General features: G+C 38.5%; 1 protein-coding gene across 1 annotated transcript in view; it reads right to left on the reverse strand.

The window, feature by feature from the left end:
* UST (uronyl 2-sulfotransferase) overlaps positions 1–13,734 on the reverse strand; it is a 735,125-nt gene that overhangs the window by 155,931 nt on the left and 565,460 nt on the right. Inside the window, exons 3-4 of the mRNA XM_053710638.1 lie at positions 12,822–12,977; positions 5,718–5,797 (exon numbers count right to left, since the gene is read on the reverse strand). Of these exons, the coding sequence (XP_053566613.1) occupies positions 5,718–5,797; positions 12,822–12,977 (236 nt within the window). The remainder of the gene's footprint in view (positions 1–5,717; positions 5,798–12,821; positions 12,978–13,734) is intronic.

Raw genomic sequence — 13,734 nt, forward strand, 5'->3', positions numbered from 1 at the left:
AATTTGTAAAATTTGGAAAAAGTATGAAGAGAAGACCAAGTTGCAGCCTTGCAAATCTGTTCAACAGAAGCCTCATTCTTAAAGGCCCAAGTGGAAGCCACAGCTCTAGTAGAATGTGCTGTAATTCTTTCAGGAGGCTGCTGTCCAGCAGTCTCATAGGCTAACCGTATTATGCTACGAAGCCAAAAGGAGAGAGAGGTAGCCGAAGCTTTTTGACCTCTCCTCTGACCAGAATAAACGACAAACAGGGAAGACGTTTGTCAAAAATCCTTAGTTGCCTGTAGATAAAATTTCAGGGCACGGACTACATCTAGATTGTGTAGCAGACGTTCCTTTTTCGAAGAAGGATTAGGACACAAAGATGTAACCACAATCTCTTGATTGATATTCCTGTTAGTGACCACCTTAGGTAGGAACCCAGGTTTAGTACGCAGAACTACCTTGTCTGAATGAAAAATCAGATAAGGAGAATCACAATGTAAGGCAGATAACTCAGAGACTCTTCGAGCCGAGGAAATCGCCATTAAAAACAGAACTTTCCAAGATAACAACTTGATATCAATGGAATGAAGGGGTTCAAACGGAACCCCCTGTAAAACATTAAGAACTAAGTTCAAACTCCATGGTGGAGCAACAGTTTTAAACACAGGCTTGATCCTAGCTAAAGCCTGACAAAAAGCTTGAACGTCCGGAACTTCTGACAGACGTTTGTGTAAAAGAATGGACAGAGCTGAAATCTGTCCCTTTAAGGAACTAGCGGATAAACCCTTTTCTAAACCTTCTTGTAGAAAAGACAATATCCTCGGAATCCTAACCTTACTCCATGAGTAACTCTTGGATTCGCACCAATATAAGTATTTGCGCCATATCTTATGGTAAATCTTTCTGGTAACAGGCTTCCTAGCCTGTATTAAGGTATCAATAACTGAGTCAGAAAAACCACGTTTTGATAAAATCAAGCGTTCAATTTCCAAGCAGTCAGCTTCAGAGAAATTAGATTTTGATGTTTGAAGGGACCCTGGATCAGAAGGTCCTGTTTCAGAGGTAGCGACCAAGGTGGACAGGATGACATGTCCACTAGATCTGCATACCAAGTCCTGCGTGGCCATGCAGGCGTTATTAGAATCACTGATGCTCTCTCCTGTTTGATTCTGGCAATCAATCGAGGAAGCATCGGGAAGGGTGGAAACACATAAGCCATCCCGAAGGTCCAAGGTGCTGTCAAAGCATCTATCAGAACCGCTCCCGGATCCCTGGATCTGGACCCGTAACGAGGAAGCTTGGCGTTCTGTCGAGACGCCATGAGATCTATCTCTGGTTTGCCCCAACGTCGAAGTATTTGGGCAAAGACCTCCGGATAAAGTTCCCACTCCCCCGGATGAAAAGTCTGACGACTTAAGAAATCCGCCTCCCAGTTCTCCACTCCCGGGATGTGGATTGCTGACAGGTGGCAAGAGTGAGACTCTGCCCAGCGAATTATCTTTGATACTTCCATCATTGCTAGGGAGCTTATTGTCCCTCCCTGATGGTTGATGTAAGCTACAGTCGTGATGTTGTCCGACTGAAACCTGATGAACCCCCGAGTTGTTAACTGGGGCCAAGCCAAAAGGGCATTGAGAACTGCTCTCAATTCCAGAATGTTTATTGGTAGGAGACTCTCCTCCTGATTCCATTGTCCCTGAGCCTTCAGAGAATTCCAGACAGCGCCCCAACCTAGTAGGCTGGCGTCTGTTGTTACAATTGTCCAGTCCGGCCTGCTGAATGGCATCCCCCTGGACAGATGTGGCCGAGAAAGCCACCATAGAAGAGAATTTCTGGTCTCTTGATCCAGATTCAGAGTAGGGGACAAGTCTGAGTAATCCCCATTCCACTGACTTAGCATGCACAATTGCAGCGGTCTGAGATGTAGACGTGCAAAAGGTACTATGTCCATTGCTGCTACCATTAAGCCGATCACCTCCATGCATTGAGCTACTGACGGGTGTTGAATGGAATGAAGGACACGGCATGCATTTTGAAGCTTTGTTAACCTGTTTTCTGTCAGGTAAATCTTCATTTCTACAGAATCTATAAGAGTCCCCAAGAAGGGAACTCTTGTGAGTGGAAAGAGAGAACTCTTCTTTTCGTTCACCTTCCATCCATGCGACCTTAGAAATGCCAGTACTAACTCTGTATGAGACTTGGCAGTTTGAAAGCTTGAGGCTTGTATCAGAATGTCGTCTAGGTACGGAACTACCACAATTCCTCGCGGTCTTAGTACCACCAGAAGAGCACCCAGAACCTTTGTGAAGATTCTCGGAGCCGTAGCCAATCCGAATGGAAGAGCTACAAACTGGTAATGCCTGTCTAGAAAGGCAAACCTTAGATACCGGTAATGATCTTTGTGAATCGGTATGTGAAGGTAAGCATCCTTTAAATCCACTGTGGTCATGTACTGACCCTTTTGGATCATGGGTAAAATTGTCCGAATAGTTTCCATTTTGAACGATGGAACTCTTAGGAATTTGTTTAGGATCTTTAAATCCAAGATTGGCCTGAAAGTTCCCTCTTTTTTGGGAACCACAAACAGATTTGAGTAAAACCCTTGTCTTTGTTCCGACCGCGGAACCGGATGGATCACTCCCATTAATAAAAGATCTTGTACGCAGCGTAGAAACGCCTCTTTCTTTATTTGGTTTGTTGACAACCTTGACAGATGAAATCTCCCTCTTGGGGGAGAGAATTTGAAGTCTAGAAGGTATCCCTGAGATATGATCTCTAACGCCCAGGGATCCTGGACATCTCTTGCCCAAGCCTGGGCGAAGAGAGAAAGTCTGCCCCCCACTAGATCCGTTCCCGGATCGGGGGCCCTCGATTCATGCTGTCTTAGGGGCAGCAGCAGGTTTCCTGGCCTGCTTGCCCTTGTTCCAGGACTGGTTAGGTCTCCAGCCTTGTCTGTAGCGAGCAACAGCTCCTTCCTGTTTTGGTGCAGAGGAAGTTGATGCTGCTCCTGCTTTGAAATTACGAAAGGAACGAAAATTAGACTGTCTAGCCTTAGGTTTGGCTCTGTCTTGAGGCAGGGCATGGCCTTTACCTCCTGTAATGTCAGCGATAATTTCTTTCAACCCGGGCCCGAATAAGGTCTGCCCTTTGAAAGGTATATTAAGCAATTTAGATTTAGAAGTAACGTCAGCTGACCAGGATTTTAGCCACAGTGCTCTGCGTGCCTGAATGGCGAATCCGGAATTCTTAGCCGTAAGTTTAGTTAAATGTACTACGGCATCTGAAATAAATGAGTTAGCTAACTTAAGGGCTTTAAGCTTGTGTGTAATCTCATCTAATGGAGCTGATTCAAGTGTCTCTTCCAGAGACTCAAACCAAAATGCTGCTGCAGCCGTGACAGGCGCAATGCATGCAAGAGGTTGCAATATAAAACCTTGTTGAACAAACATTTTCTGAAGGTAACCCTCTAACTTTTTATCCATTGGATCTGAAAAGGCACAGCTATCCTCCACCGGGATAGTGGTACGCTTAGCTAAAGTAGAAACTGCTCCCTCCACCTTAGGGACCGTTTGCCATAAGTCCCGTGTGGTGGCGTCTATTGGAAACATCTTTCTAAATATCGGAGGGGGTGAGAACGGCACACCGGGTCTATCCCACTCCTTAGTAACAATTTCAGTAAGTCTCTTAGGTATAGGAAAAACGTCAGTACTCGCCGGTACCGCAAAATATTTATCCAACCTACACATTTTCTCTGGTATTGCAACTGTGTTACAATCATTCAGAGCCGCTAACACCTCCCCTAGTAATACACAGAGGTTTTCCAGCTTAAATTTAAAATTTGAAATATCTGAATCCAGTTTGTTTGGATCAGAACTGTCACCCGCAGAATGAAGCTCTCCGTTCTCATGTTCTGCAAATTGTGACGCAGTGTCTGACATGGCCCTAATATTATCAGCGCACTCTGTTCTCACCCCAGAGTGATCACGCTTACCTCTTAGTTCTGGTAATTTAGCCAAAACTTCAGTCATAACAGTAGCCATATCCTGTAATGTGATTTGTAATGGCCGCCCAGATGTACTCGGCGCTACAATATCACGCACCTCCCGAGCGGGAGATGCAGGTACTGACACGTGAGGCGAGTTAGTCGGCATAACTCTCCCCTCGTTGTTTGGTGAAATATGTTCAATTTGTACAGATTGACTTTTATTTAAAGTAGCATCAATACAGTTAGTACATAAATTTCTATTGGGCTCCACTTTGGCTTTAGCACATATAGCACAGATATCTTCCTCTGAATCAGACATGTTTAACACACTAGCAAATAAACTAGCAACTTGGAAATACTTTTCAAGTAATTTACTATAATATGAAAACGTACTGTGCCTATAAGAAGCACAGAAAAAGTTATGACAGTTGAAAATTAATAAACTGAAAAGTTATAGCATCAAATCTTTGTAAAAAACACAATTTTAGCAAAGGATTGCTCCCATTAGCAAAGGATAACTAACCCTGATAGCAGAAAAAAAAAAAAAAAAAAAAAATACAGAAATAAACATTTTTTTATCACAGTCAACTACAATCTCACAGCTCTGCTGTGAGTGATTACCTCCCTCAAAACAAGTTTTGAAGACCCCTGAGTTCTGTAGAGATGAACCGGATCATGCAGGGAAGACAATAAACTTCTGACTGAATTTTTTGATGCGTAGCAAAAGCACCAAAAAAGGTCCCTCCCCCTCACACATAACAGTGAGAGAGATCAGTAAACTGTCATAAATTAAATAAAACGACTGCCAAGTGGAAAAAAATAGTGCCCAAAACATTTTTTCACCCAGTACCTCAGAAAATTAAACGATTTTACATGCCAGCAAAAAACGTTTAACATTAATAAATTGAGTGTTATTAAAAAGCCTGTTGCTAGTCCCTGCAAATTAGGCTAAAGTTTTATGCATACAGTATAATTCCAGTGAAGTGCCATTCCCCAGAATACTGAAGTGTAAAATATACATACATGACAGCCTAATACCAGTTGCTGCTACTGCATTTAAGGCTGAGTTTACATTATATCGGTATGGCAGAATTTTCTCATCAATTCCATTGTCAGAAAATAATAAGCTGCTACATACCTCTTTGCAGATTAATCTGCCCGCTGTCCCCTGATCTGAAGTTTACCTCTCCTCAGATGGCCGAGAAACAGCAATATGATCTTAACTACTCCGGCTAAAATCATAGAAAAACTCAGGTAGATTCTTCTTCAAATTCTACCAGAGAAGGAATAACACACTCCGGTGCTATTATAAAATAACAAACTTTTGATTGAAGGTATGAAACTAAGTATAATCACCAAAGTCCTCTCACACATCCTATCTATTCGTTGGGTGCAAGAGAATGACTGGTAATGGCAGTTAGGGGAGGAGCTATATAGCAGCTCTGCTGGGTGAATCCTCTTGCACTTCCTGTTGGGGAGGAGTTAATATCCCATAAGTAATGGATGATCCGTGGACTGGATACACTTAACAAGAGAAATTGCATGCTCTATCTGAATCACGAATGAAACAAACTGGGTTCAGTGTCCCTTTAATACCATGAAGAAAAATACTTACTAAACATAGGAGTCGGACACGATGTAGATTTAAATTTTAAAAAGTTAAATTATTTAATGTTTACTAAAATTGTTATCACAATCACAAACATCATGCAAAACCCAAAAATATCAAAAGGGTGTTATAGCTACTTACCTTGAAAAGTTGAGGAAATGAACATGTCTAGTAAATAAATAAGGCTGCTCAGCAGTACTGATATTTTTTATCAATTCAATCTAAAAAAATAAAAAAATAAAAGAATATTTATAATTATCCTGAAATGTTATGAATTCTAAAACAAGGTAAATAATTATATATAATTCATGAGATTGTAATATTACATGTCTAATTATGGGCATTAAGAAAAAAATGCAATATTCTTCCATTATTTATTTTGCCCCATTTCATTTCTTTTAACTCCTCTAAATGAAATACCTCTACCGGGGGGTCACCTCCCTAGAAGCCCATGTACAAAAAAATCACCATGGTATATTTCAAGCAGATTTCTACTTAACTTGTTTCAATGAGCATTACAAGATATGGTCATCATACACACTGTGGCCTTTAGGCGCATGACGAGCCCTTTTCGATCAAACACAGTTTTCGGCGATCCCCTGCACTACAGGCTTGGAAATGGGACATTATATGCACAATAAAAACAAACAAACGATTGTCTAGAGACCCCTAATAAAGTTTATTTTCAATAAGTCCCTCTCAAAAAAAAAAGATGAATTTTGTCTGTATAGTCGGGTGATCCATGTGGTGAAAAGCGAACACCTTTCAAGAAAAAAAAGTTTGCCGCAGCAATATCATATGTTATGAACTAAAAATATAATAATGACATATTGTGAATCTGCTGTGAAAACAAACAATGTATCATTTGTGTGGGTCACTCACTGAAATTGTACACACAATAAAGTTTAAATGTAGGTAATAAAAAAAGCTCAAAACTGCCTGAGCACTGGGGTGACAAAAAGGCTTGGCAGCAAAAGGGTTAACCATTTGTAAACATTTTGACAACTTTGAGATCTATTAAATGGACAAAAGCTGCACTATGTGTAATTTTCAGCTCTAGTCTGTATACATTTATATGTACAGTATATTCAGACATCTTTGATACCTATAAATTATTATTTTCATTACACACTGTACAGGGATCAATGCAAACACCTGTAATGTAATCAAATGACCAATATATTTGTCACTTTTGTTTCGATTCACAATTTTGATCCTGACAACAACAACAGTTTAACAATTAAAAACACATTTTCAGGATGTTTTCAAGCAAGAACTCAAGCAAGAATTCCAGCGCTACAGAATTTGGCGGCGCTATACAAATAAATGATAATAATAATAATAATTTGTGGCTATAGGCTTTTTTTGTCTGAATTCATTTAGGATTGTGATCACTCAAACATTCTGCAAATTTTGTATTAAGTCGATACTGAAAAGATACTGATTAAGGCAAATGCATTTAACCCCTGCAAAAGGATAAAAACATAGTTAAAGTCTGCTTCCGAACAGTAATGCCAGAGGCTTAACTAGAAACCACAGGGCCCAGGTGCAAGAATCTAAGAAGGATAAAAAATATGTGAATCAGATTACATGTCTGCAAAAGGAGGTACCCTGTGCCCACAGTCTGTGAGATGGTCTGACCTCATATGACTGTATATAGTGACACTGTTTAACCCCCCAGTACTGTATATAGTGAGTCAGTGACACAGTCTGTAATCTGCCGGTGAGTTGGCTGGCCTGACCCTACCCGCCCCAGTACTTTATAAAGTGACCACAGTAGTCTGTGACATGGTCCAGCCCCCCATACTGTATAGTGGTACTGTATAGACTGACACTGTTTACACCCCGCCCCCCATGCTGTAGGAACAAGGTCTGTAATTTGCTGGTTCCACAAACACACACACACATACATGCATAAATACACACACAGTCACAAACACACACACACATACATGCATAAATACACACACAGTCACAAACACACACACACACACATACATGCATAAATACACACACAGTCACAAACACACACACACATACATGCATAAATACACACACAGTCACATACATAAACACATACACACACACATAAACACCAATGGGTAAAACAGAAACACTAACCCCTGTAGTCAGAGACACTAGTGAAGCAGCATGTTACACTCACATGATATAAGTGCAGGCAGTGGCAGGTCAACGTTTTTTATTGTAAAAAAAAAAATATATATATTTTTTTAAGCTGGGCCCCCACCCTGGGGGCCCAGTCGCAATTGCGACCTCTGCACCCCCTGTAGTTTCGCCCCTGAGTAATGCACTACTGGCACCTAGCTAAACACATCTAGTGAGCCAATGACAGGAGGCTTATGTGCATAACCACCAATCACCAGTTAGCTCCCAGTACTGCATTACTGCTCCTATATAAGTAGGATTTCAAACAAAGGATACCAAAAGAATAAAGTAAGTTTGATAATTAAAGTAAACTTAAAAGTCTGTTAAAGGGACACTGAACCCAAATTTTTTCTTTCGTGATTCAGATACAGCATGCAATTTTAAGCAACTTTCTAATTTACTCCTATTATCATTTTTTCTTCGATCTCTTGCTATCTTTATTTGAAAAAGAAGGCATCTAAGCTTTTTTCTTGGTTCAGAACTCTGGACAGCACTTTTTTATTGGTGAATGAATGTATCCACCAATCAGCAAGGACAACCCAGGTTGTTTACCAAAAATGGGGAGGCATCTAAACTTATATTCTTGCATTTCAAATAAAGATACCAAGAGAATAAAGAAAAAATGATAATAGGAGTAAATTAGAAAGTTGCTTAAAAAGTCATGCTCTATCTGAATCACGAAAAAAAAAAATTGGGTTCAGTGTCCCTTTATCTGGATCATGAAAGTTTAATTTTGACTTTCATGTCCCTTTAAAAAAAACACCTGATGTATAGTGAACATTGACTTAGAGGAAGAGTCTTTTTTAAACTGGTGAATGTTACCAGGGTAAAGCAAGAGAACATTTTTATAAACTTAAAGGGACAGTCTAGTCAAAATTAAACTTTCATGATTTACAGTTTACTTTTAGCATCAAACATTTGCTTTGTTTTCTTGGTATTATTTATTGAAAGCTAAACCTAGGTAGGCTCATATGCTAATTTCTAAGCCCTTGAAGGACGCCTCCTATCTCAGTGCTTTTTGACAGTTTTACACAGCTAGATAACACTAGTTCATGTGTGCCATATAGTTAACATTGTGCTCACTCCCATTGAGTTATTTATGAGTCAGCACTGATTGGCTAAAATGCATGTCTGTTAAAAGAACTGAAATAAGGGGGCAGTCGGCAGAGGCTTAGATACAAGGTAATTACAGAGGTAAAAAGTTTATTAATATAACTATGTTGGTTATACAAAACTGGGTAATGAATAATAAAGGGATAATCTATATTTTTAAACAATAAAAATCCTGGAGTAGACTGTCGTCTCTTTTAAAAGTATAGCAAAGATATAAAGACATCAGTGTTTCTTTTAACGACATATACTATATCAGCTAATCAATAAAGATCTGTGTACCAGTTACAAGTCTGCTGACATAGAATATATTGTATCTAGCTGGCTGCATATAACCTCCTACATTGGTAGCAAATGTTGAATAGGTTTCATTTTTCAATTGTATCAATATTCTACTGAGCTCTATAAATCTGTAGATATAAAGAAGATAGTTCATGAGTGAACATTTATATAGCTACAATATACTCATCATCATCACAATGCGCATGGAACACTAATGAGTATTACTGCGCCTCTGACACACACTGTTCTATGAAACATAACAACATAATCTATTTTTGCTTAGCAAAGGGAATTTCTTGCTGCTTGAAGCTTACTTTAGTGTCTTATAATGGGATTATGATCAGATTTCACATCTACCGCAATTCATCAGTATGAATAATGAAAAAGGATAACAGATCAACTTTTTTTTGTACTTTAACAAGTTCTAAATCCAAAAATGTCTTGGAACATTTCACAAACCATAATATTCAGTACAATCTTATGAAAAATACCAGGCATAGTTTGGCTCTTGTTTTCTGCAGATTTTGTGTTTTCTTTTAATTTTTGGAAAACGCACATAAAAGCTATGTCTATGATAGAATAAACAACATTTTGTGTGAACTGTTTGCCAATTTCTTGCTTATAACTCTGTGGGTCTATTCAGAGAAAATGAAAATGTTATGTAAAGTGATTAGCACAAGGTTTTTTGCTAGATTTTCAAATTCAAGTTTATTCCAGTCCATTAGAATGCCAGGTTTTCACATGCATTTCTAATTTCTTACATTCTTCTTCAAACTCTTTGTTAACTACACCAATACTTTTCATTGAGAAAATTCAGAAGCAGGATTACAGTATATCAGAAAACAATTTCTGCATAGTTTGTTTTCATGATGTGTTCAGCTAGCTCCAGTAGTAGTAGCTGACTTTATTTACCCCTTAAAGGGACAAGGAACCCACATTTTTTCTTTTGTGATTCAGATAGAGAATACAATTTTAAGCAACTTTCTAATTTACTCCTATTATCAATTTTACTTCGTTCTCTTGCAATCTTTATTTGAAAAAGAAGGCATCTAAGCTTGTTTTTTTGTTTCAGTACCCTGGACAGCACTTTGTTTTTGGTGGATGAATGTACCCACCAATCAGCAAGAACAACCCAGGTTGTTCATAAAAAATGGGCCAGCATTTAAACTTACATTCTTGCATTTCAAATAAAGATATCAAGAGAATGAAGGGAGATTTGATAATAGGAGTAAATTGAAAGTTGCTTAAAATTGCATGCTCTATCTGAATCATGAATGAAAAAAATTGGGTTCAGTGTCCCTTTAAGGACCACAGCACTTTTCCATTTTCTGACCGTTTGGGACCAAGGCTATTTTTACATTTCTGCGGTGTTTGTGTTTAGCTGTAATTTTCCCCTTACTCATTTACTGTCCCCACACATATTATATACTGTTTTTCTCGCCATTAAACGGAATTTCTAAAGATACCATTATTTTCATCATATCTTATAATTTATAATAAAAAAAATTATTAAATATGATGAAAAAATGGAAAAAAAACACACTTTTTCTAACTCTGACCCCCAAAATCTGTTACACATCTACAACAACCAAAAAACACCCATGCTAAATATTTTCTAAATTTTGTCCTGAGTTTAGAAATACCCAATGTTTACATGTTCTTTGCTTTTTTTGCAAGTTATAGGGCAATAAATACAAGTACCACTTTTTTTCAAAATTAGCGATAGTTACATTGGAACACTGATATCTGTCTGAAATCCCTGAATATCCCTTGACATGTATATATTTTTTTTTAGAAGACAACCCAAAGTATTGATCTAGGCCTATTTTGGTATATTTCACACCACCATTTCACCGCCAAATGTGATCAAATAAAAAAAAATGTTCACTTTTTCACAAACTTTAGGTTTCTCACTGAAATTATTTACAAACAGCTTGTGCAATTATGGCACAAATGGTTATAAATGCTTCTCTGGGATCCCCTTTGTTCAGAAATAGCAGACATATATGGCTTTGGCGCTGCTTTTTGGCAATTAGAAGGCCGCTAAATGCCGCTGCGCACCACACTTGGATTATGCCCAGCAGTAAAGGGGTTAATTAGGTAGCTTCTACGGAGATTGCAGGGTTAATTTTAGCTTTAGTGTAGAGACACCCCCCACCCCCTGATCCCTCTCAAACAGCTCTCTTCCCTCCCCCACCCCACAATTGTCCCTGCAATCTTAAGTACTGGCAGAAAGTCTGCCAGTACTAAAATAAAAGGCTTTGTTTATTTAAGAAAAAAAAAAAAAATCTATTCAGCTGTGATGTATTCCCCCTTAAGCCCCCAACCACCCTGATTCCCCCTAAACAGCTCTTTAACTCTCCCCCGCTACATATTTGCCGCCATCTTGGGTACTGGCAGCTGTCTGCTAGTACCCATTTTGTCCCCCCGAAAAAGTTTCTTTTTAAAAAAAATTAAATTATACATTTTTCTGTAGTGTAGCTGCCCCCCCTCAATACCCCCCTCCCACTCCCAGATCCTTTTAACTTTATTTTTACTCCCCTGCCTCTTCCTCTATCCACTTTATGGAACATTCATTGGTGCCAGAAGTTGCTGTGCGCACGCGCACCCGCAGGCCCCCCCGCACGCTCCCGGCACCCGGCGTGCATATTGCACAAACAGGAACCAGATGCCGGGTAGAGATGGGCCGCCCACCTGCTTCCTTGCTAAGCTCCCACCCACCAACGATCGGCACCATCGCTACCGGTGCAGAGAGGGCCACAGAGTGGCTCTCTCTGCATTGGATGTTAAAAGCACACATCACAGAAATTGGTTAATTTAATTAAAGGGATAGGAAAGTCAAAATGAAACTTGCATGATTAAGACGGAACATGTAATTTTAAGACACTTTTAAATTTACTACTATTTTTAAATGTGCTTTGTTCTCTTTATATCCTTGTTGAAAAAGAATACCCACATAACCTGCACTAGTGGGAGCTAGCTGCTGATTGGTGCCTGCACACATCTTTTGATTGGCTGACTAGATGTGTTCATCTAGCTGCCTATAGTGCAATGCTGTTCCTTCAACAAAGGATTAAAAGAGAATGAAGCACATTTGATAGAAGTAAATCTACCAAAAGTTTGCTTATACATTTCACTTTAATGTAAGATGTCTATCAGAATAAGATATATATTTCAAGCTTTTATTTTCAGCACTGGGAGGTATTTTTGGGAAATCATTCATCATTCAGAGGAAGTATGTAGGAGATGCTAGGCAAACAGGAGAAAAATACCAAATACATTTTTTGTGAAGATATACTGACCGTTTCTGATTTGATGTATCTGATATATAACTTTATCAATATAACAAATATATATAGAACATTATAGCTGGCTCTTGCACAAAAAAAGCTATTTTATTCCATCAAGCATTTAAATAAATGCTAATGCACAACAAAGCAAAACATGCGTGTTAAATGAGCACACAAGTAAATGTGCATTTGTTCGGCTTGCATTATCTGAGCACGTGTGGCATAGGACGTAGCGCCATACTGGCTTAGAGTTACTCTAGCGGTGGTAATCACATACACAATTTGATTGCACAATGCTTCTAATAGTATTTCAAATACTAATTATATGTCATTTAAAAGCTAGTTTCTCCAATTTCTATGAATAGGGTGTGAACTCTAAAATTGTGGCATTGCTTACCTGCTCATTTTTTGTTAGTCTGGTCTTGTTGTGAATATCTGATGTCACTAAATTGAAGCCATGTTTTTCTGACAGCATGCGAAGTAGTAACACTATTGTCCTGCTTCCACACTTTCCAACTCTGTTATACACTACTTGGCTGGGAAATGGAAGTACCTAAAGCAAAAAGGGGGATTCATAATTAGTCAAATCATCCTTACAAAACTGATGTTCAAATTTCCTATTACAACAAGCCACTAAAAAGACCACAGCAACATCATGAGAGTGTCATGAAAGTCAAAATTAGACTTTCATGGATTAGACAGAGCATGCAATTTTAAGAGACTTTTCTATTTATTTCTGTTATCAAATTTATTTTCTTAAAATGATACCTAGGTAGGCTCAGGACCAGCAATGAATTACTGGGAACTTGCAAATGAATGGTGGCTACATACATATGACCCTTGCCATTGACTCACCAGATCTGTTCAGCTAGCTCCCAGTAGTAGTAGCTAACATTATTAAAGGGACAGGAAACCCCAAAATTGTCTTTCATGATTTTTTTCTATTACCAAATTTACTTTTGTTCTATCTTACGTCCCTGCTTTTCAACAAAGGATACTAAGAAAACAAATAAAATGTGAACATTAAAGTAAAAATTTTTTTAAAGATGAATGCTCTATCATGATAGAAAGGTTTTGTGTTTCATGTCCCTTTAAATTACTTTTCTAACACACTAACCACTTGCAGTACAAGCTAGTTTAGGACTTGTGGGATGACAAACATTTTGAAATTAAAATTATGATCAATTAAAAGGATATGAAACCAAACTTTTTCTTTCATGATTCAGATAGAGCAAGAAATTTTAAGAAAATTTCTAATTTACTCCTATTATCATTTTTTTCTTTGTTCTCTTGGTATCTTTATTTGAAAA

The sequence above is a fragment of the Bombina bombina genome, chromosome 4, assembly GCF_027579735.1.
Source record: "Bombina bombina isolate aBomBom1 chromosome 4, aBomBom1.pri, whole genome shotgun sequence".
In the NCBI taxonomy this organism is placed as follows: Eukaryota; Metazoa; Chordata; class Amphibia; order Anura; family Bombinatoridae; genus Bombina; species Bombina bombina.